The 24,208-nt window shown below is 35.6% G+C and overlaps 2 protein-coding genes and 1 non-coding gene across 3 annotated transcripts; all 3 read left to right on the forward strand.

Annotated features, from left to right (window-relative positions):
• Positions 1-7,613: 7,613 nt before the first annotated feature.
• On the forward strand, positions 7,614-7,685 carry TRNAG-UCC (transfer RNA glycine (anticodon UCC)). Its single transcript has one exon. It is a non-coding gene; the product is annotated as a tRNA-Gly (tRNA).
• A 6,081-nt stretch (positions 7,686-13,766) lies between these two features.
• On the forward strand, positions 13,767-17,703 carry LOC136230124 (CRAL-TRIO domain-containing protein C3H8.02). Its single transcript, XM_066019064.1, has 6 exons — positions 13,767-14,076; positions 14,397-14,549; positions 14,747-14,893; positions 15,478-15,630; positions 16,087-16,209; positions 17,414-17,703. Exons 1-6 carry the CDS (start codon positions 13,948-13,950, stop codon positions 17,489-17,491), a joined length of 783 nt encoding a protein of 260 aa, XP_065875136.1. The 5' UTR covers positions 13,767-13,947; the 3' UTR covers positions 17,492-17,703.
• A 1,422-nt stretch (positions 17,704-19,125) lies between these two features.
• LOC136230131 (uncharacterized) lies at positions 19,126-21,367 on the forward strand. Its single transcript, XM_066019074.1, has 2 exons — positions 19,126-19,423; positions 20,727-21,367. The coding sequence occupies exons 1-2, from the start codon at positions 19,203-19,205 to the stop codon at positions 21,163-21,165; spliced, it is 660 nt and encodes a 219-aa protein (XP_065875146.1). The 5' UTR covers positions 19,126-19,202; the 3' UTR covers positions 21,166-21,367.
• Positions 21,368-24,208: the final 2,841 nt, after the last annotated feature.

Genomic DNA, 24,208 nt, shown 5'->3' on the forward strand with positions numbered 1-24,208 from the left:
TTAGTAAGATGTGAATCCAATACATTTAGACGCGTTTTAAAGCCGTGAGGCCCAAGGTGTTGGATTTGGGCCAGAGCGGACAATATCTACATGGTATTGGACCAGGACTTTACACAAAGTCTTCGAGATCAAGAGATTCGGGGTTTGAATCCCGCCAATAGTTTAGAATTTTTATCATAAAAAATAATTAATAATAATAACAACACGCCGCCAATCAGTGGAGAAAAAATGAGATATATGTTGACGATATGATTGTAAAAAGCAAAATGGTCGGACAACAAGGCACAGATCTTGAAGTAGTCTTCAAAACCTTGAGAGAGTATGACCTGAAACTCAATCCGGACAAATGTACGTTCCGTGTACCTAGATTAGTATCAAGCTGTTCCTAGAAGAACCTATGGTGTTGATCAGATTGGAATCACCCTTAACATACTGAACTGTACTCTAATGCTACCTTTTTATTGAACTTCTGTAACCAAATAACTTGTTATTTACTTTCTTCCATGAAGATCACTAATCACAAATTGTTCAATATATAATATTATAATTAATTAATCTATAGGATATCTAGTTTTATCACTTTATCATTTGATATGCATAATATTCTTATTAAGGAAACATGTATGTCTTAATAACATCGTGGTACTTCTTTCAACTTTAATTTACATTAAAACTGGAGCAAAGAAATTTGGGATAAATGGTCAATTTGTTCCTTTAATGAGGCTGGCTGGCAAATCAATTTTTTTCTAAAGCACTAATTTAGTTTGTTAGTTTGCAATTTAGTATTTTTCTTTATCAAAGTGACATTTATAGAATTGAACTCTCAATGATCATTTCAGTATATTGGGTTAGCTTTAAATAAGCTGTACAAGATTATTTGGTACAACAGAAGATATGATAATTCAAAATACAGGAGACTAATTCAAATTACAAAGGACTGATTCAAAGCTTATCTTGACTGAGTGACTAATTACTTCTGTATCCTTATCACCTCCCCTCAAATTAATGGTGGTGTCACTGTTAATTTGCTCCGTAAGAGTTGAAAACGCGCTTTAGATAATGGCTTTGTCAGAATATCTGCTGTTTGATCTAGAGTTGGGATATAGCAGACTTGAACTTCCTTCTTAGCCACTTTGTCTCTGACAAAGTGAAAATCAATTTCAAGATGCTTGGATCGATCATGAAAGATAGGATTGACCGTTAAGTAAGTGGCCCCAAGATTATCACAATATAGTACGGGAGGTTTGGAAGGTGGAATTCCGATTTCACTCATGAGCATACGCAGCCATAACACCTCAGACAACAGACACGCTAATGCTCGGTATTCGGCTTCGGTTGAGGACCGAGACACAGTGTGTTGTTTTCTAGAGCGCCAGGAAATCAGATTTGGACCAACAAAAACAGCATAGCCAGTCGTTGATTTTCTATCATCGATATCACCACCCCAATCCGCATCAGTGTAACCAATAATATCAAGTGAGGTCCCTTTGCGAAAAAGAATACCATGTGAAGAAGTAGAATTGAGGTACCTCAAGATGCGTTTTACTGCTTTCCAATGGTCAAGACATGGGTTGTGCATGAACTGGCTGACTTTATTCACTGAATGGCTGATGTCTGGTCGTGCAATGGTCGCGTATTGCAACCCACCCACGATGCTGCGGTATAGTCCAGGATCTGTAAAAGGTTCACCACTATCTCTGTTGAGTTTTGTTGATGTACAAGAGGGTGTGGAGATGCCCTTTGAATCTGCCATTTTCGATTTTACCAGAAGATCATTGATGTACTTATGTTGATTGAGATGCAGACAGTTGTTATCCCAAGAACACTCAATGCCCAGAAAATAAGAGAGTCTGCCAAGATCCTTAATTGCAAATTTCTGCTGAAGTTGACTGATTACCTTGTCAATCGCCTTTGCACAGTTACCCGTTACCAATATGTCATCAACATAAATTAAGCAATAAAGCTGAACATTTTTAGCATTAAAGCAGTATAGTGACGAATCATCTTTTGAGCCAATAAAACCAAGGGCTAGAAGAGCCTGTGTTAAGCATCGATGCCACATTCTTGGAGCCTGTTTTAAGCCATACAGACTTTTTCTTAACTTACAGACATGATTTGGGAAGTCGGGATTGACAAAACCATGCGGTTGGTCCATGTACACTTCTTCATCCAATATACCATGGAGGAATGCATTGCTCACATCAATTTGTTTCACATTCCAAGAATGCATAATTGCAACAGATAATAGCAAACGTATTGTAGTTGGTTTGATGACAGGACTATACGTTTGTTCATAGTCAAGGCCTGGCCGTTGATGATAACCTTTGGCAACTAGTCGTGCTTTGTACCGATCAACAGTCCCATCTGCTTTTAGCTTAACACGAAAGACCCATCGATTTCCAATTTTATTGGAAGCTCTGTGTTCTGGAACCAATTCCCAAGTACCATTGTCAATTAGAGCATTGTATTCTGATTGCATAGCTTTTCTCCACTCGGGTTGAGACAATGCTTTTGTGAAACATGAAGGTGTGTCAATGTTGGTTATAGCTGGATAGGATTTAGGCTTTAGTGATCCAGTTTGTGCCCGTGTGACCATTCTATGTGTGTGGGTTATGGTTATAGGAGGTATGGGGGCTGTTGTTGGCTGTGTTTGTGTTATCGGGTTTGGTGGGCTATTTTGTAACGGTGGGGCTGAATCTGTTAGGGAGGCTGCTGCTGGTTGTACTGACATATTAATATGTAAAGGAATGGCATCAGGTGAGTTTGGAACATGGTGTTCAGGTTGGTGCGAGGGAACAGTATTGTTGTTCAGTCGGTGTGTTGGGGCAGCAGTATGTTCTGAAGCCGAAGGAATAGCCACGAATGGTTCTCGACATGCTGGGAAATTTATGGTGAGTGGTGCAGAGGTTGGATCAGTCATAGACACACGTTGCAACTCATTTGTTAACGACAGATATAGGAACTCCTGTTCATTGAAAATAACATGGCGTGAGATAAACATTTTGTTAGCAAGTAAATCATAGCATTTGTATGCTTTATGAACCTTACTATACCCAAGAAACACACATTTTCTAGAACGGGGCTGCAGTTTATTGGAGTTATAGGGACGTAACCAAGGAAAGCATGAACAACCAAAAGGACGCAATAAATTGTAATCAGGTGCAGAACCAAAGAGTTTGGCATATGGTGTGCTATAAGTGATTGATTTTGTGGGTAACCTGTTTATCACATAAATTGCACAATCAAATGCATAAGTCCAAAACTTATGTGGAAGTTTTGCATGATTAAGAAGTGATAGGCCAGTTTCAACAACATGTCTGTGTTTTCGCTCAGCATTACCGTTTTGCTCGGGTGTATAAGGACAGGAAACCCTTTGATTAATGCCATTGGTTGTTAAATAATTAGTTAAAGCTTGGAATTCCCCTCCCCAGTCTGATTGAAAATTTAGAATAGGCCTATTGAAGAATTTTTCAACTAGTGTTCGGAATTTGATAAAGACACTTAACACTTCAGATTTATAACGAACAAAGAATAACCAAGTAAACTTGCTATAGTGATCATAAAAAAGTACATAGAAGCGATAATTATCATGTGAAAGAACATGAGCAGGTCCCCATACATCAGAACATATTAATTCCAAAGGATTAGATGCAACAAAATTGGATAAATTGAAGGGAAGGCGATGTGCCTTACTAACACAACAGGAATCACAAAGGGTACTTTTATTATCATCAAATGAGAGATTATTCAATGCAAGTGTTTTTCGAACAATAGGATAATTAGCATGTCCCAAGCGAGCATGCCATAAAGGAAGACTAATATTAAAAGCTTGAATTGGAGTTTGATTTGATGATGGTAGTGACATGGTGTAGAGGCCATTTTTAATAACTCCTCGATAGATTTCCCTCCTTGTCTTCAAATCCTTCAAAATAAAATGGTCAGCAAAGAATTCTATTGAAATAGAATTAGAACGGGTTAGGGACGAGACTGATAACAAATTATTGACAGTTTCAGGGACTCGAAGAATATTCTGAAAAACAACAGACATATTTTGAATAGGAAATTGAGAGTGACCGACATGAGTAATTGGGATAGAAGAGCCATTACCTACTACAACTTGTTCTGGGCCATCATATTCGCTATGAACATGGAGATTATCCAAGTCTGCTGTTAAGTGATGAGTTGCACCGGAGTCCATGAGCCAATCTGATGAGGTGGTGTTTGAGGTGGTAGCCATATTGGAAGCTGGTTTGAATGTGCCACGGGTGTTACGATTGAATTTTGGGGATGGACATTGTCGAGATATGTGACTAGTACCTTTGCAGTTGTGACATGTGAGAGTGGAAACGTCTAGAGGAGTCGAGGTACTGTTGTATGGTCGGCTACCAGAGTGAGAATCGTAGTGGGAGCTACGGCCTGGGATGTAATATCGACTTTTGCCTCTCCCACGGTTAGGTGCTCGGGCTGTGTAATTGACAGAAGGGGAAAAGGAGGAAAATGAATTTTCCCGATTTAGCTGTCTTTCCTCACTATGAAGAAGGCATGTCAGATCATCAAAGGAAATTGACTCTAGACGAGCCTCAAGAGCATGAGCAAATGGTCTATAGGCAGTGCCCAGACCATCAAGAATAGCAGCAACAAGATCATCTTCAGTGATCGGATTTTGAAGGGCGGTTAATTCATCATTGATTGATTTTGCTTTTTGCAGATATACAGAGATACTATCATTCTCTCTACGAAGATTGTGAAGGCGATGTTTAAGGTCACGTATCTGTGACCGGGAACTAGTGGCATATGCCTTAGTTAGTTTATTCCAAGCAGCAGAGGCTGTTTCAGCACCAACAACCTGTGAGAGTACACTGGATGATAAAGAAGAAATTAACAGACTCAGAACTTGTTGATCCTTCTGTTCCCAGATATCATACTCCGGATTATCAGCTCCGGTGGGCAACTGTTTTGGTGGTGGTGTTTTGGTTGCATCAAGATGATGTGCCAACCTTTGGCCTTTGATAACAGGCATCAATTGAGTTTTCCACAATAAATAATTTGTGGAAGTTAATTTTTCTGAAATTTGGGTAGAAATGGAGGAGAATGGATGATGAGATGTTGTGTTTGTTGAATTGAGAGTGGCGGAGGAGGTTCCATTTGCGGCAGCCATGGAAATTTTAGAGAGAGAGTTTCAAAATTTTAGAGAGAGAAAGGAGCGGGGTTGATTAAACCACGTGAAGGCTCTGATACCATATAGAATTGAACTCTCAATGATCATTTCAGTATATTGGGTTAGCTTTAAATAAGCTGCACAAGATTGTTTGTTACAACAGAAGATATGATAATTCAAAATACAGGAGACTAATTCAAATTACAAAGGACTGATTCAAAGCTTATCTTGACTGAGTGACTAATTACTTATGTATCCTTATCAACATTATGATTGATGGTTGATTGATACATGTCTTTTTTTTTTGGAAAAAATTACAAGATTGGATCAAATGGGAGACTCATTTACATATTTAACCTATTTACTCAACCTACTACATATCTAGACTGTTTATGTGTGACTTTCCTAAAATACCCTCAATATGTTTGTAATTTTACGGCGCGGCTGTCTCCCTCCCATCCGACTTCGCAGATTCTAGCATATGCGAAGCTAATGTTTGGTTTAGTTTATAATTTTAATTAACATATGAGAAAACTGCGAAGCGAATGTTTGATTTAATTGATGATTTTAATTAGCATATGCGAAGTCTGGATGTATTTTTAACAAAATTCACTAAGTGGTATATAACAAAAAATGACAAACAACAACGGATTCTAATATTAAAATCATAACATTATCAAAATTTACAACAAGATTGCCACAATAACAACATTAAAATCATAACATTATCAAAATATGCTAATTAGCAGACTTCGCATATTGCACAATATGCAAAGTGAGATGTAACATTCAAATCATAACAATCGATCGTAAACGCCTTAATCCGCGGTGTTGCACGCTAGCTTTCATTTTCTAAATCGCTCAACCTATTTCCCCTGATTCTTCTTCCGTATATAAATATCACTCAAAGCCAAAATTAACATTAATCGGAAATGGATACTCTCTATTTAAAAACAGAGATTCACGGTATTGCTCAACCGATCTCCGTCGGTGGATCTTTAGAGGCTCGTATAAACACATTGCATGTAAGTAAGTTGAATCGAGAGAAATCTACTGTGACTGCCGCACAGTCTCAGAAAGCGACGTCTAAATTCTCTTTTAGGTATTCTTTGCCATCTTTATGGCCCGACGGAGGTAAAAGTAATAGGTCTAATGGATTGGTTGTAGACGACGTTGTCTTAGTCGAGAATGGAGAGAGAGGTGGGGAAAACGTGTTGAAGATTTTGCAGGTTAGATCCTGTGGAAGGAGGAGGAGGAGCCATTTTGGGTGAAGCCACAAAAATCGTGCATTTGGAAGAGAAATGGGAAGGGGAAGATGAAAGATTAGGGTATTTTGGGAAAGTCACAAAAATAAAGTCTAAAATATATAATAGATTGAGTAAATGAGTTAAATATGTAAATGGGCCTTGATTTGATCCATTTTTATAAATTTTTTTTTTTAATGATGATGTGCCATTTTGAATCAATTTAACTAAAAATCACAAGTTAAAAACACCAAATTGTATATAATTTCCATTTTGTGACAAATTGATGTCCCAAGCCAACTTTAACCGCGGAATTAACCTCTTATCCAATAAATTTTTTAACTTTTTTCGCTTTAATTACCAAAAATTAAGTAACGTTGACGTCCAGTCATTGGTCATGTTATTATGGAAATATAAATCCTACCTATAATTTATCAGAAGTAAGAAGCTGATAAACAAGATTACCTCAACCACAATAACATTTTTGCCAAATTGAAATACCTTAATATGTTATATCTTAATTTCTCCTAACAAGCTGAGCTATGCAAGTTGTCTACTGAAAGTCATAATTTTCTTCATCAAACTTCATTTTCAGCTTTGGAGAACAGCACCAAATCTAGTAGGCCAAGTTTTAGAATTTATTTAAGGGTAAAGTTCAAATAAAACCCTTGTGGTTTCACTAATTTTCAGATAAAAAACTGTAGTTTACTTTTTGTGAAAACAAGGATTGAGGTTTCAAACTTGGATTAATGTTATTAAAACCATCTTTAACGACCTGAAAATGAAAATTTTCAAGAATTAAAATTGTTTAATGTCATATTTTCTATGGAACTACATTTTCGATTTTCGAAAATCATCTTTTTCGGAACTTTCTCTCTTTAAACATTAACTTTCTCTCTCTTTATCAAACATCATCTAAACAATCTCAAAATAAAAAAGTTGAAGAATTAAAGTTGCTTAGAATATTAGTAGTTCTTAAAATATGTCACTTTTGAAGTCGTCAAAGGTGATTTTAATAGTATGAATCGAAAAAGTCCTTATTTTGTTAAAGTTAAAAACCTCAATCCTCGTTTTGACAAAAAGTAAACCACAGTCCTTTATCTGAAATTTAGTGAAACCACAGGGTTTTATTTGAACTTTACCCTTTATTTAATGTAAGATTCTTCTTTTGTCATGATTAAATAAGTGTGAATAGACATCTAACATCAACAGCTTTTGTAGTCCAACGGTTAGGATAATTGCCTTCCAAGCAATAGACCCGGGTTCGACTCCCGGCAGACGCATCTTTTTTAAGAAATTTCAAGGATAAATTACACTATGGCCCCTCAAGTTTTGTATTATGATCCTATGCGAAAATTATCCTACGGAAACCTCCTCTTGAAAAAGTAAATTTATATCTGTTTACATCCATCCATCACTTGTTTTCCAGATTGGTATAAATATGTACATCATCAGATTCCCTTTTGATCAAGGGTCCCATAGAAGACAGAGATTCCTCCATATGTATTAAACGACAAGACGAAGAACAAAGTTTGACTATAAAAGACAAACAAGGAAACTAAAAATAAAAAACATTCATAGAAGTTAGCTCCAAAAGAACAGCTTATATATCCACTATGTTTCATGAAATGACTGCTTCTGCTCTGCTCAATCTGTCAACTTAAATAAAAATATGTTATTTTATGTGTGTTTTAATTATGGAAATCATTTCATAAGACGATGATGATGTGAAATAGCATAGCCTGAAAAATTATAAAATTTATTTAACTTTTTGAATAGATTGAGAATTTGAAAATAGAGACCAGACCATACATGTCCCTCAAGATTATATATATAACTAATATAGTAATAGTGGCAATTCCAGACTGGATATTTCTCTTCATAAATTAATTAATGTTAAAACGACAAGTATTGTATTCGTTTCTTTTTGAAGAATGAAAATTGAAAACGTTATATTCCCATCTCACTTTTTCTGATAGCTCTTTCTCAACTGTCTTTTCATATTATTATTCAAATTCTATGTCTTTTTCCATTAATTATACAATTATTTCTTCACTTTATAAACAATCATCGACCCTAAAATTAATTATACACCTACCTATAAGTTTTTTAATTTATATTTCATAATTATAAGTATATTTTATAATTATTTTAGATATATAATAAATATCAAAAGACGAATATGTTGAATTATTTTAGATAAATGAATCAAATTGGATAATCAACGTACTTTTGTTTGGTCTGAATAAAAGCAAGTGAAGTGATGACATACATTGTATAAATAAATACAAGAACTGGTTACAAGTTGATTATGCAGGAGCTTGTGCATGTAAAACTTTTCAATCATTTACTGCTACATCCCTCTATTGAATCATAGAGTCTGATGCATATACGAGTATATATCTATGGAAAATATGGATAATTTAAAGTAATTAACAATTCAAAATCAAATTTTACTATGCTGATAATTACAAGTGAGTATGGTCCGGTTTGATTCAAAACCGAATCAAACCAAATTAAAATGTGGTTCCGTTTGATTCATGTCAAAACCGAATAAAAATTCTGTAAATTCCATTTATCACTTTATAATAATAAAAAATAAATATTATGATTATTATTAATAAAACTTAATTTGTTTGATTTCAAATGTAATAAATTTGGTGTTTATATTCAATATGTTGTGCTTATTATATTAATTTATTTATTATTCTATAAGGTACTCCTAATTATGAATAAATTCATTTAATAAAGATAATTCTAAGAAAGGCTCTGTAATGTCAGAAACGAAAAAGAATAAAATGTCCAAACAAGATGTGAATAGATATTGAATCTAACCTATGTGTTTCAAAAAAAAAAAAAATGAAACCAGTGCATATGAACTAAAATCCATTCCGATGAGAGTCTCTTTCTGCCATTTATGCAGTTCATTGTTTCTTCCTCATTTTTCTTTCTCTACTCCATTGCCTTTTTTCTTTGCTTCTTAAAGATTTTATCTTTGCTTCTTGTCTTTTTTTTGTTTGTTCATCTTTTTCTTTTCTTAAACATCTTTTCTGTTTAAATAACTTCTAGCTCTCAGTCCCTCCTGTTGGAGCGTTTGTCGTCTTCTCTCTTGAGAAGTTTTTAACCTAATTATATTTTATGTGATACTTACCTTACAAGCTAGGGTTTCGACATGATTTTCAATAGACAAAGGGAATGGATTAATAGAGGCCTATTCCCGATTATGTTTAGAAGACGAGGAGGAACAAATGGTGATTTTGGGAGAAGAACATGTTGTTAATCCTAGGAATCAAGGTTTCTACTTTGCTGTTGGTTAGTTTCTCACAGCCCAAATCTGTACACCTTGAAAGTATGAAGAATATGCTAGTATCAATATGGAAGCATGTGAAGGGATTCACCATCACTGAATCGAACTTGGAGGGGAAATGGCTGAGGAATCCATTGGAGTTTGTTGATGAGGATAATTTACACAGTTCAAACATTGATGAAGTTCATGCAGGGGATAAGTCTAAATCCAGATCGTTTAGGAACAAGAATATACCAACAAGTGGTGGCCCCTCTTGCATTGAAGTTCAAACAATAAGGAGAGTCTGAATCCCTCTATTGAAGACGGACTTATTCACGATCCAAAACGGCCACGCATGGAGAATATTAATATGGAAGTAGAATCTGATATCCTATCAAAAAACGGATATGGGGCGGGTCTCGGAGTCCAAGCCCGCCTGGGGTTATGAGTCTTATAAGCTGGAACTGTCGTGGCGTGGACAACCCACGAACACTTAGTGTTCTAAAGGATCTGGTGCAGGTCCACAGGCTCATGTTAGTGTTTCTTATGGAGACAATGGCTAACTCATAACACATCTCAGAAATATGTAAACAACTTGGTTTTGAGGTCATTTTGTCTTGTGTTAATATCTTAAAAGAGCTAGGCAATTACGCAGTCTCTTATGTAAAACGTTCAACGAATTCAGCCACTCATCTTTTAGTTAAGGCAGTCAATTCTCAGTCTGTTCGTGGTGCATGGGCATGTCCACCATTCTATTTCAATGTTGTTCTTTCTTCTGATTCTAATAATTAAGAAGTGTTTTATTTCAAAAAAAAATATTGAATCTAGAAGTTGAAGAAATGGAAATAGTGGCTCCAAACTACCAATAAGTAGGATTAATTGTTGTATCATGATGTTCTTAAATTTGATATTAACAGCTAGTTATCAATACAAAAATTAGAAGAAAAGAGAAACTGAGACAAAAAAAAAAATGTGCAATTTAACTATCTAAATGCAGGGAAACATAGGGGAAAAATTAAAATATAACTTCGACCAAAAACCAAACTACTTGAAAAATAAGAACTGAACCAAATCAAATTACAATTTAGTTCGGTTTGGTTCGAGTTTTTTGGTTTGATTTTTTCGGGTTGTGAATTTTGGTTCGGTTCTGCTCACCCCTTTAGAAGACGGTTAAAAATTATCGTCCCGACGAAAATAAAACTGTCACGGAGCTTGCTGCTATTTGATGGTGCTTCAGATGACGGTTGTCTCCTATCATTTGAAATAATGTCATATGATATCAACCTATTTGTTCTTTGTCATCTTACGCACATTATGATAATGGTATATTTATTAACTCCCGTCAACTCGATGACCATTGAATGACAGCCTATTTAATAAATATGTCAAAAACTTTATTGGAAATTGGCTTCTTATTTATCGTGATAACAGTTTGCATATTTAAGTCTGTCATTGTAGCGTGTTTCAGATGACATAAATCTTAATCAATTATGTCAATGTATATTTATTCAGATTACAGATTTTATTCATTTTTTGTATTTGTATTAATGTTAAGATGATATTTTTTAATTCAATTTGGCTTATAAGTCGTTTTCTGGTTTTTATTACTTTGGTATATAAACCAATTTCATGTTTTTACGTCAATCATGCATGAAATAAATATGCACATAAAATTTTATATACCAAAAATTTGTAATTTGTATTCAATCATAATTGTAATGTGCATATAATTTATAATCTGTATTCAATCAAAATCTGTATTCAATCAAATCAAGATTTGTATACAAGAAAATATAAATAATATCTTTAGTCTTGTGATGTGAATTTAAGTAATCATCTTCATTCCTAACAAAAGTAGTCCAAATGGTCGAAATATACCTGCACAAAAAAGCAATCATGATATTAGAGATAATTGTTAAAATTCCAAGGCACACTAATTCGAAAATTAATTACATTGCACCGTTTGATTCAATTGGGCTCCTTCAACCTACCTTTTCACTTTCCACCATCAAACCAACTACGAAATGAGAGTTTGTTTTACCATTTCTGTAATCCTAGAAAAGTTGATTGAGAATATATTTTACCTAATGGCAATGGCTTTAAGCCGCATGGATTTAGACTTGACTAAGCTCAAACAAGAGTCACTTATGTGACTATTGGGTCTTTAAGGTATCTCTGTTTCTGATTACTCTTCTTTTACATTCTTCTTCTTCCTATTTTTCTTCTTATTTATCTTTGATGCATGCAGGTCCTATCAATGGAGGGTAATATTGTTGGGAAGTAAAGATGAAAGGCCCTCAATACACCCCCTGCGAAGGATGAGTCTTTGAACTTAATTTGTGCTTCCCTCTTGATTATCCCTTCAAACCTCCAAGGGTAATAAAAAAAATGAATTAGATTAAGCTTATTAAGACTTTAACAGTACATATAATACCATGCATAAAATAGTTGCATACACTGATCAATTTATCTTTATTCTCATGTTTGATTTAGGACTAAGATATATCACCCAAATGTTAGTCCTAGAGGGTTGATCTCTCTTGGTAAGCTCAATTCTTGCCCTACATATCCCACTTCCATGGTTAGATTTGCCACTAATATTTATCTATTTTTTGCTAGACAATTATCCATGTTTAATTCTAATTTATTTATGCATTTATTAGTTGTTGTGGCATGTATTTATCCTGACGATAGAGCTTCGCCTTGAGGAGCTATATCCATGGCAAGAACAAGAGGATGAGCTATACAGGAGTAACAGGCAGAACATGATATCACTGCCAAGAGATGGAAGGAGGAGCATGTAATGTGGGCATGATCTCTGTTTTAATTTTTTGGTTTTATATTAAATTTTGAACAATTTATGTATATTATTTATTTATTTTTAATATAATTAAATATATTTATATATGTTTTTAATATAATTAAATATGTTTATATATGTTCTGAGTTTCTGTCTTCTCTTCTTTTGGATGATGTTGTAGGGGTTAGCTTTTCTAGGCTAATCCCCGGTTAGGTTTTGGGCTGTTTTTTTGTTTGTTTTTTCCTTTCCTTTCCTATAAAAAAAATAATCTAAATATAATCAGTTTCAACACCTAAATAGTTTGTCAATTTTAGATCTATTTATCAAATATTACCAACTTTATAGCTGAATTGCTGGTGGTGGTGTTTTAAGAGATGCTGGAGGTGCTTGGTTGTCTGGTTTTGCTCAAAATCTGGACTTGGGCTCTTCGTTTATTGCTGAGCTCTGGGGTATCTTTTCTGGGCTTAGGATGGCAGAGGGTCTAGGGATTAGGAAGCTGCTTGTGGAGTCAAACAATCTCGAAGCAGTCAATTTAATTTTTGATAAAAGGGTTATATGCTTAGGGAGCCATAATTTAGTCAAGGCAATTAGAAGGATTTGCTCCTCTTTCGATAGTATCAACTTCTGCCATGTTTACAGAGAGCAGAATCGGGTGGCAGATCGACTTGCTGCAGAAGGCCATGAGAGAGCTTTGGGTGTCTCGATTTTCTCGTCTCCCCCTGATTTCCTTTTGTCTTTGCTTTCGGAAGATAATGTGGAAGTTAGCTTACCTAGGCTAATCTCGGGCTAACTTATTATGGTGTTTTGTTTTTTCCTTCTTTTTCCTACCAAAAAAAAACTATCTACAATTATATCAAGTTTTAATTTGTAATTATGTCAAACTAATAAAATCATCACTTTTAATCTATTTTAAGAATTGGAATTTATAAATTAAGGGTTTAGGATATATTGTCTAGGGTTTAGAATTTATGAATGGGAGTTTAGAATTTTTAAATTAGGATATAAAAGCATATTTTATTTATTATATATAAAAAGCAATGATATATTCAGAATTAAGTTTGATAATTTGATTTAGTTGTAGTTTTTGTAGTTAATTATGATATTCATGTAACTAACCTCTAAACTAAACGGGTCTCGTCTGCCAACATGGACCTCAATTCAATAGAATAGGTCTTTAATCTAAGCCCACTAAAAAACATTGAATTGGCCCAAAACATTAGCCTGCGAGTTCAGAAAGTTGGCCCAATCTGGGAACCGCACATCGGCACGGCACCTCTTGTTTTCCTTTCTGTGCTAACTGATATCTGTACTGTAGGTTGTAACGGTTATCATTGGTGGCATTTTCCCGGGAAACAAACGCGCACGAAAGAAAAGCTACAAGTTGCAGAGTTGCATATTTGAATTCCCTAGCTTGAACAGGAAAACAAGAGGAAGGTATAGCTCAATTTTTGTCGAGAAAATGGCGCTTTCAACTTACCACAATCTTGGACGCCCATTCATTGCCCCCGTCAATTTGACTAAAATTGCCTCGAGAAAATGCAAATTCGCTGTTCAGAATTGTAGTTTAGACCGTAGTCAGCCTAATAAGGTAACTTTCTTTCCTTCTTTTATACGCTATGTTCTTTCTTCACTGTTCTGGCTCTGTTTGGTTGCCGATAAATGTTAAGAGAACTGGAATTCTGCACTCTGTAGCATAGAATTAGGTTTTAACTTTAGAATCTCCAAACCATATATTTGTTATGATAAATAAGTTGGTTAACAATCTAGCATTTGATATTTGTTTAGTTTGAAAAAAATTGATGCAAAAACAAAGAGATTTTCAACTTGGAAGAATGTGGCATGCCTGTTATATATTTGCCTTTGAAATTTTTCTATTGTGAATCTTTATAACCTCTCTCTTTCTGGCAGCTAGTTTTGGAAGTCAAAGATAAGCTTGCAAAGGAGTATACTTATCTCCCACTAGGCAAAAATGGAAGAGATGATGAAGAAATGATCTTGTGGTTTCTAAAGGACCGGAAATTTTCCGTGGAAGGAGCTGTGTCAAAGCTGACCAAAGCCATTGTATCCTTTACAATCTCATTTTTCGGAATGCGGATATTCTAACATAGGTTTATTCAATTACTAGATTGACTATGCTGATTTTCAATGATCTGACTTGGAGAATAACAAAGGCACAAAATCTGTAAATTTGAAGTCTGTATATGCAGCTCTTTGTTATCTAATCAGATATGGTGTAGTTTTCCTTCTACACATATCAGAAATGGAGACAAGAATTTAGAGTTTCTGAATTGACTGAAGAGTCTGTGAAAAATATGGCAGCAACTGGAAAAGCATATCTACATGACTTTCTGGATATCTATGGCAGGCCTGTGCTTATAGTGGTTCCTTCCAAGCATTTTCCTAATGTAAAGTGCTGCTTTTCACATTCTACGAATCACTTTACTTTGTAAGAAACTTTTATCTAATTAGATCATGTTACATGCTTAATACAGTAGCAATTTTCCCTGCAGTAAGCAAGAAAGTACTAGCAATTACTTTGTGCATATGCTAGACTATTATTAAATCTGGATTGACATGGCTACGTTTCCTACTTTGAATATCTGAAAGTGCAAACCAGGCCTCATGAATGGAGATTGCAGAGGAAATAGGAAATAGTTTTTCTCCTTTCTTAAATTATCAATCTGCTCCATTCAGTCAAGCTTAAGTTCCAAACTGGTTTTTGGTTGCTGATGAAGTCCCGAAATATATTTTATTTCAACTAAAATACTTCAATGAGTCAATTGTAGTTTGTACAAGTTCATCTGGACCCTGTAGCTTTTTCTTTGGTCAAGCAGCAGCTTGTTTCTCTATATTCTCATTATGCTCTTGCAACTTGTTGTCCAGCTTCAAGTAACATTTTTCCTGACAAAACACTGATGATTTTTTTTAATTATTAACTAATTTTCTTCTGGTATGTGTTCTAATAATAAACTTTAATGAGTGACATCAGATACATGATCCTATTGAGAATGAGAAGCTGTGTATCTTTCTAGTAGAGAAGGCTTTGGCAAAGCTCCCAGCTGGGCAAAAGCAATTGCTTGGAGTATTTGATCTCAGGGATTTTCGTACTGAAAATGCAGATCTCAAGTTCTTGACCTTTTTGGTAAGTTTCCAGAATTTCAAGCTGATTTTGGATAACAATGGCTTGCAAATAAGTTTTCTTTCTCTCTGCTGTGGTTTTCATGGCACTTGCTTTCCCAAAGGGGCATCAATTTTGTAGGGAACTGATGGTTTACATGTCAATTCACTAATTCTGGAGAACCAACACCTTTTTCTTGTGCCCCAAAGAAAGCGTGAAATCTTAGCACTAGTTTGCGCATATATTGCAACAGATTGATACATCCTTGCTGGGGTTTACCTAGTTGTACTGTGGTATACTTGAAAAAATTTCTGTTGCTGCCAGCATCTGAAGTGAATAATTTATAACCTCATCTAACTGTCCCTTCTCATAGCATTATTAATCATATTCTCAATTCCTTTTGTATCACTTCACTTTGTATTTTTGTGGCTTAAGAGCCTGCTAATTGGGATTTTGATCTATTAATATAATTTTTGGCAGTTTGACGTACTGTACTACTATTATCCAAGTCGGTTGAGCCAAGCCCTTTTCGTGGATGCTCCATTCATATTTAAGCCATTTTGGCAGTTAGCGAGGCCCTTATTAGGATCATATGCTTCTCTGGTATGACCTTTACCTATTTATTTACGTTCTCATGTGTGGTTGAATTTGCTTATCTGTACAATTATGATCAAGTGATATATTACCAATTAAGCTTGGCTCGAGTGGTAAGGGCCTCAAGCCGCTTAAGTTAGATATCTAGAGTTCAGGTCCTGGTGTAATTGGGAGTGGAGCCAACTAAAGGGTGCCTAAGTAACCTCTCGGACCTAATTTTGAAAAAAAAGGATCAAGTGTTATATTTCTCATACTGCTTCCCGTACTTTTTTATTTGGTTACAAGCGTCCAGATTGGTTGATGCCATTTGGTCATTGTTTGCAAGGCATTGAAATAAACTTCAGTCATTGACTAGATGTTAATTGTTGAGTGTTATCTAAGAGCTTCCCAAATGAGTTCATAGACATGCCTTGTGCTTTTCTTTTTGTTAAAGAAGAAAGCACAAACAAATTCAAGGACATTTTTCTTCTGTTCTAGTCATAGACTGTGTCCATCTCTCCTCCACTAATAAAAGAGGGTCCATCTGTTGGGATCAAATATAGTAGTTTAGCAGTGCGAAAAAAAATTGAATGATCAACATGGTGGTTTCTGGTTTGTGTCATTAATGTGTTAGTAAGTATGGCCTAGTTAGCCAGTGACTTTTTGTTATAGCATTGACTTGAATCTTTTAAAGACGAGTTAAATTACATTTCACAATGCTATTGCCTAATAATATTTTTTTCAGGGCCATTCGTATTAAAGTCCTTTCAAGCAAAAGTTTTCCTGCTTATATGTAGATGACCTAAATTTATTCATGAATCATCACAGCTAACAATTTTTTCTGTCTGTTCATCCATTGACATTGCTCCTGAATCCCATTTTTCATTATGCTTTTTTTTTTTTTATGAAATTTGGGAAGAGGTGCTTAGCTTTGAATCCAGGATCCCGGAGTTTTGTTAAGAATTCCCTCCAAATTCATCTATTGATGGATTGGTAGCTTTAAATAGTTATAAGAACACATAGAGTGCTCATCGGCGAACTAGTTTTCAGTTCTTACATTACAATCATTGGGGATAGAGCATTGACCACTCTCATTCTTTAGTGCTGGCAAATTTTTTTCCAATTTTTATCATCCTTTTACAGCTTATCATTGTGAGGTCTGAATATAGTATTGTTATTCTGAATTCCTGCTCTCTGCTGACTGTATATTCTTATCATTTTGACTTCTCTATAGGTGAGATTTTGCTCGACAGACACTCTGAGGAAAGAATATTTTACAGAAGAAACTGTCCCGACGAATTTCAAAGCGTGAGGCATTTTCAATTTTCAATATATACGTAAACTAAAGTACATACATCACAGTTGTACAACATGGTTTAAAAATCTGGAAAAGAAAAAAATCTGACCACATTCCCGCATTGGGGAAATTTAGATGTTGTGGAAATCTATAGTTTCGCTTGTACTGGGTTCAGTGTTCCTGTAAATGACAGATGATATAGAAGAATGATATGTTGATGTATATTATACAGTGTTGGCATCAGGTAGGCAGTGATTCTTTTAGGCAATACTGAACAAAATTATCATGTAAACCATACCAAATTTAGGTCAATTTCTCTTTATGATCATTAACTCTTACATTGAATCTGGATCTGTTCAGATTGGATACGTTAGATTCTACTTTAGTACTAGAAAAATGCAATTCTCCTATACTGCATAACTTAGATGTAGATCATGCAAAAGAACAAGGCGGAGCAAGAACAACAATTATGATGTAATATCATCTTTCGTCGCTATCATTCACTATAGGCCGTAAAAGTGGGGTTTTCTTAGGAGCACCTGTGCTTGCAATATCCATTAGGATTGCGTCATGTGGCATTATATGGTCAATCCCAATGGGAGCAATGTAAGCACCAGATGCTTACAATAAAAGCCTGGAAAAGTGAGTTTGATGGTGGTGTTCGGGTTGTGTTGATGCGTTTTGATTAATTGTACAATTGTAGTATGAATACAATTCAATTATTAAACATAAGAAAGACTCGGCAGAAAGTTGTTGGGCAAATTTCACCTATAATTTTCCACAACATCGATTTATATCATAATGAATTGTTTCATCCACCATTCATTTAGCTAAAATCTGATTAAAAAAAAAACTATGTTAAAAATCGATTTATAAGTCAAATTCGGAACCCTTCCATCCATGCCTTTGTACTTCCAAGACAGTCTCTAATGGGAGGTTTTTGAAATGTTTTCTATATGAGTGTTCAATTGATAATTTTTTTGGGACAACTAATAGGGGATTTTTGAAGTGTTCCCGGTATGAATGCTCAATTGATATTTCTTTAGATGTTTTTGTCCTTACATATATGATTAGTTGGAATCATGTATGAATGTTTCAACATATTTTCGGAGTAGATTTTGATAAAATGGACAGTAAATAAAAGATTTACCCAAAAATTGAGAGACCAGCGATTAAAATTTTTTGTCCAAAAGTTAATATTATCTGACATGTGTATAAACGTATATCTTAGAGCATGTCTAGTGGTTAAGGGGATGAGTGGAGAGTGGACGCACACCTAGTGTCTAATTGTCCAAATCTAACGCGTGTATTACATCCGTCAGGTTAGACACGTGAATTTGTAAACTGTGTTTATTACTCCACTAAACCCATGCTTTTTTGTTTCTTCTACAAAGTAAAAAATAGTTTTTAAATAAATCATTTAAAAAAAAAACTCCTTTTTCAAACAGTAAAACATTTCTTAAAAAAAAAATATCTATCAAATGAAAGTATCATATATACAGCAGTTCATTGTAAAAAGAATCATATACAACAAAATAATAGTAGCATATAATTATTTAAAAGAAAAAGTATCAATCAAATGAAAGGATAATATCAGGTGGTGAATTATATTGGATTAAACTCTTATTATATTTCGACCTCTTGTGAGTTGTGAACTTTAACAGGGAGAAAATAGTAAATCGAGCAATGAAATGATAGAATCCTTAAAAAGGAAGACGGTTAGTTTATGAATAGAGTGAAAGGGAAGATGGAGAAAACAAGGTTGATGATTGTGGTGCTTACTTCTTTGTGTTTGGCGGTGCAAGGCAGCAAAATTGAGAAACCCCAGTACCAAATTGTACATGCTGAGTCTGATTTTGAGGTCAGATTATACGCAGATTCAACATGGATGGCTGCTCCGGCCACCCAAATCTCCTTCGAGAAGGCTACCTTGGATGGCTTTCACAGGTTCCCTTCTTCAATTTGATGTTTGCTTGACATAGAAAGATATTTCTTATTTTATTTTGTTGGTTTCCTGCGATTCGACTATTGTTCCTTCATCACCATAGATTAATTAAACCCATGTTTGGTTGCCGATGAAACCCAGAGACTCAGAAGTTGCAAATTTGGATCATATGATAAATAACGAAAAACTTTATCTGAAACAGTAGTTTAAGTTGAGGTGAATGTTCCGGGGAAAAAAGCTCTCTTATGCTTTCTTTAACATGGATACTCGAGATTTTGAGGAATTTTCCCCTTATTTTATGTTCATGATTACCAAATTGAGTGAGCACACTTAGGATGGGTAATACGAGTATCTATTTCAAGAGAAATCAGGTGTGGCAGCCTAGAAAATAGAACTCGATTCAGTATGGCTCAAAAATGTTAGATAAAGACCAGATTTAATTTGGATGAAGGTTTTACATTTTTTTTTTCTCAGAGAATTAACTAACTGGAATAAATGAAAACAAGCATACATGTCTCTAACCCCAACTTATTAGAATTAAGGCTTCGTTATTGTTTTCGTATTTAACAAATTGGAAGTTTTTCTTGACCTTTATCAGTAGTTTGTATGAATGAATTATGAATTATTATGTCAGAACATATTATCTTCTCAATTGAACTTAGGAGTAAATATGCATTTGTGCATTTGAACAGTTTCAACATGAGTGGTTTCCATGGGTTAATATAAAGACCTGGTGTAATTTGGACTCTTTGTCCATTTATTAAGCTATAAAATGCTTATTTCATCAGAAAAAAAAATTAATCACTACTTGCCTTAACAATTGCATTGCTTATCATCAGAATCTGGACCGACCAGTAGATTCTTTAGTAAGGTGGGTGCTTCATTAAACCTTCACTGAAGTTTCTGAGATTAACCATTTATGGTTCTCTTGTAAGATGGTGGGCGTTTCTGTCTTATAAAACCTTCGGTGAAACTTCTGTATGGAAGTTGTTATATTGACCAATTTATGCTGTGTTTATTTCCGGTGAGCATTAAGGAGCCAGTTTCATCCTGTACATCAGTCTAGATAAACTAATATGATCAGGGGAAAAGATTCTAACTTCGCAGTTTTTAGATTCTACAACTTCTTCTCTCACTACCACGCGAAACTAGCATTTCTTTCTCCGTTTCCTTGCATATGATATCTACTATAAAACCATCTTATCAGGGGCCTGTAACCCCGAATTGCTTATATACATGAAATAAAGTAACTTGTCATATTCACTTTTAGGATTGCAATTCGATATTGCTGTGCTTTCTTCTCAGGTTGTTCCAATTCATTCAAGGTGCCAATCTGAACTGGAGTAGAATTCCAATGACATCCCCTGTTGTAACTAGTATAGTCCCAGGAGCTGGGCCATTTCAATCATCAGCTTACTCTGTTCTATTTTACTTGCCCCCGAAATTTCAAGATGACCCACCAGTCCCTCTCCCAGAACTGCACATAAAGCCATATGTATGGGACAGTCATTGTGTTGCGGTGAGGAAGTTCTCAGGCTATGCGAAAGATGATAACATTATTGAAGAAGCAAAAAGACTTGCTGAAAGCTTGAGCAGGTCTCCATTGGCTAATGCAACTACTGCAGACAGTAATTTTGCCTATTCCATTGCTCAATATGATGCTCCGTTCCGTTTCATTGGACGTGTGAATGAAGTGTGGGCAGATATCAATGGTTGTGATTACAAGAAAATATCAGCTTACTGAAGCGGTATTCAACTACGTAGATTAGCTATAGAAGTGAATGGAAAATATAAAAGATTAGCTTGTCTAAGTTCAAAGAAAGGAAAACTAGTTTATTGAGTCTGTTATCCGTACGTATGTAATGTATATATGTAAAATATAAAAGATTGTGACGGTTGAATTCTATATCAGCAGGTTGTGCATTTAGGACATGCCTGATTCTGAATTTATCATAGTTGCTTCCTTCGCCTGGTTGCAACTATCCTGTCAGAAAGTTACATTCAAACCGAATGATGGTAATGAATATGCTGAAATCCGATATTCAACTAAGCCGATCGGCTGGTTGATATCGTCTCTTGCTCCCCCATGTATGAGAATCTGTCCCTCTGTGATGAGTTCCCCAAAATTCTAAACCCGGACTGGCGGAAAATATAAAAAGGTCAAGAGTTGGCGGTTTAACCGGTGTTGAACGGTTTTTATTATTTATTTAAATTTTATTTTTATGTTAAGTAGATTCCATGGTTACTTTGTTTTAGCCATAATTTTAGTTTTTAAATTTCATTTTTAATATATATATATATAATACGATAAATACTTCACTTCATATTAATTTTTAGTTTCTTTTTGATCGGGGCGCTCTCATGCCGTCAAGCGTTGAGTTGGGTGAAAGACCGAGGATGGGAGAATGTTATTATCGAGTCGGATTCATAATTACTAGTGTATACATTAGAACGAGAAACTAGTTGCAATTCTTCTCTTGATTTAATAGTTGGAGACTGTAAATCCTCGATAAAGGATACTAGAGGGTGTAGTGTCAAATTTATTCCAAGATTGGCTATGAATGAGCTTATGGACCTTAAACCGGCTGCAAGCAATTTGTGGTTCTTAATTGGGGATTTTAATTGTATCAAATCTCCGGAGGAGAAACATGGAGGATCATGCCGTACTTTGAACATGCGCTTTCACTTGGTATCATGGATCCTCGAAGAGAACTAGAGTTGCTTGTCGTTTGGACCGTGCACTTTGCAATTCTAGTTGGAGAGCTAGTTACTCGGATGCCCTTGTCCATCATTTACCTAGGCATGGATGTGATCACGTGTATATTCTCCTCAATACAAATGGTAATGACCTGCTACGGGTGGCTAGACCCTTCCGTTTTCAAGCTGAATGGTTGCAACATGCTAATTTTAAGATTTTTTTTATGGAAAACTAGAACAGCTCATGCGATGTACCCTCTGGACTTGCTTCTCTCACACCGACACTACAAAACTGGAACTCTGATGTCTTTAGCAGTATCCGCAAACGCAAATTGTGGGTTTATACACGCTTGTCAGGCGTCCAGCGATCTCTTGCGATAGCAGCTTGGCAGGCGTCCAGCGATCTCTTGCGATAGCAGCAACTTCGGGACTGCTACGTCTTGAAAATAAACTTCTTATCAAGCTGAATGACAATCTCAAACAGGAAGAGATTAACTGGTTCCAAAAGTCGAGGGTGAAATGGCTAAACCTGGGGGACTGGAATAGAACCTTTTTTCACCTCTCAACTTTAATCAGACGTCGACAGATTCAGGTTGAGGGATTAAGGGATGGAAACGGCATCTGGCAGTGGAACAGAGATCAAATTCGGGAAATGGTATTAGAGTATTTTAACAAGCTGTATTTTGAAGAAGAAGAGTGTCGAGCTCCCATGTTTACTTTGACCAGCTTCCCAGCTCTAGATGAATCCTCCAAATTGGGTCTAGACCAGGATTTCTCAGCAACAGAGGTTCAGAGGGCGCTATTTTAGATGAATCCCTTCAAAGCTCCTGGACCAGATGGTTTCCAGGCTATATTTTTTCAATCTCTTTGGTGCAACATTGAACACCATGTCTGTTCTTTCATCCTTAATATTCTGCATTCTGGTATCATCCCTCCTAACCTCTCAGAAACCTTACTCACCGTTATTCTAAAAGTACGGGGGCCTGAGTACATTTCCCAATTCCGCCCTATCAGCCTTTGTAATGTGTTGTACAAAATTGCCACGAAGTGTATTGTCAAACGCCTGAAACCTCTTCTGAATGAAGTTGTGAGCCCAGCATAGAATAGCTTTATACCCAGGAGAAGTATTTCAGACAATGTTATTCTGGTGCAAGAAGCGATCCATTCAATGAAAAAAAAAGAGGTAGGAAAGACGACATGATTTTGAAGCTCGATCTTGAAAAAGTATATGGCCGGATCAGTTAGAATTTTTTGAAAGCGACTCTTTTGGAACTGGGGCTGAGTAATCATTGGGTTCAGTTGATTCTAAACTGCGTTGCGGCTTCTGCAATGCATATTTTATGGAATGGAGAAAAATTAGAAGGATTCGCACCCACCAGGGGCCTTCGGCAATGGGATCCATTTTCACCATATTTGTTTGTTTTATGCTTAGAAAGGCTGAGCCACCTAATTGATGACGCTATTTTATGCAAAAACTGGAAACCCATTTAGCTGCCTTGAAGCGATCCTCGACTGTCCCATGTATTTTTTTTTGCAGATGACATTGTCCTAATGGCTAAAGCAGACACATATCAGGATTTGGTGATAAAACACATCATTCATTAATTTTGTGAGTGTTCGGGGCAAAAGGTATATCTTACTAAATCACGGGTTTATTTCTCAGCTAATGTTTCTAAAGTGGTAAGTGGTGGCATTTGTGATGTCTTGGGAATTCAGCGGACAGAGAACCTAGGGACCTATCTCGGAATGCCTTTGCTTCATGAGAGGGTCTCTAAGTAAACTTTTAAATATGTGGTTGATCGGGTTCAAGTGCGCCTTGCAAGATGGAAGGCAAATTAACTATCTCTTGCAGGACGAATTACTCTTATTAAGTCTGTAACTGCTTCACTACCGACTTATGTAATGCAAACTACAGTGCTTCCTATGATGATTTGCAAAAAGCTTGACACTTATACCCGTAATTTTCTTTGGGGGATCTTCTGAGAATCGTATGAAAACCCATCTTTTGAATTGGGTGAAGGTCTGTCGGGTTAAGAATGAGGGGGCTTGGGAATACAGAAAACTCACGAGTTTAACAAGGCCATGTTGGG

This window comes from Euphorbia lathyris, chromosome 1 (genome assembly GCF_963576675.1).
Source record: "Euphorbia lathyris chromosome 1, ddEupLath1.1, whole genome shotgun sequence".
Lineage (NCBI taxonomy): Eukaryota > Viridiplantae > Streptophyta > Magnoliopsida > Malpighiales > Euphorbiaceae > Euphorbia > Euphorbia lathyris.

What these genes read in the sequence shown, in the direction of transcription:
- LOC136230131 (XM_066019074.1), top strand. Translation starts at nt 19,203, where the DNA reads ATGAATAGAGTGAAAGGGAAGATGGAGAAAACAAGGTTGATGATTGTG. An exon ending in ACCTTGGATGGCTTTCACAG is followed by an intron (nt 19,424 to 20,726) that starts GTTCCCTTCTTC and finishes CTTTCTTCTCAG; the next exon opens with GTTGTTCCAATTCATTCAAG.
- LOC136230124 (XM_066019064.1), top strand. Translation starts at nt 13,948, where the DNA reads ATGGCGCTTTCAACTTACCACAATCTTGGACGCCCATTCATTGCCCCC. An exon ending in ACCGTAGTCAGCCTAATAAG is followed by an intron (nt 14,077 to 14,396) that starts GTAACTTTCTTT and finishes TCTTTCTGGCAG; the next exon opens with CTAGTTTTGGAAGTCAAAGA. An exon ending in CAAAGCTGACCAAAGCCATT is followed by an intron (nt 14,550 to 14,746) that starts GTATCCTTTACA and finishes TACACATATCAG; the next exon opens with AAATGGAGACAAGAATTTAG.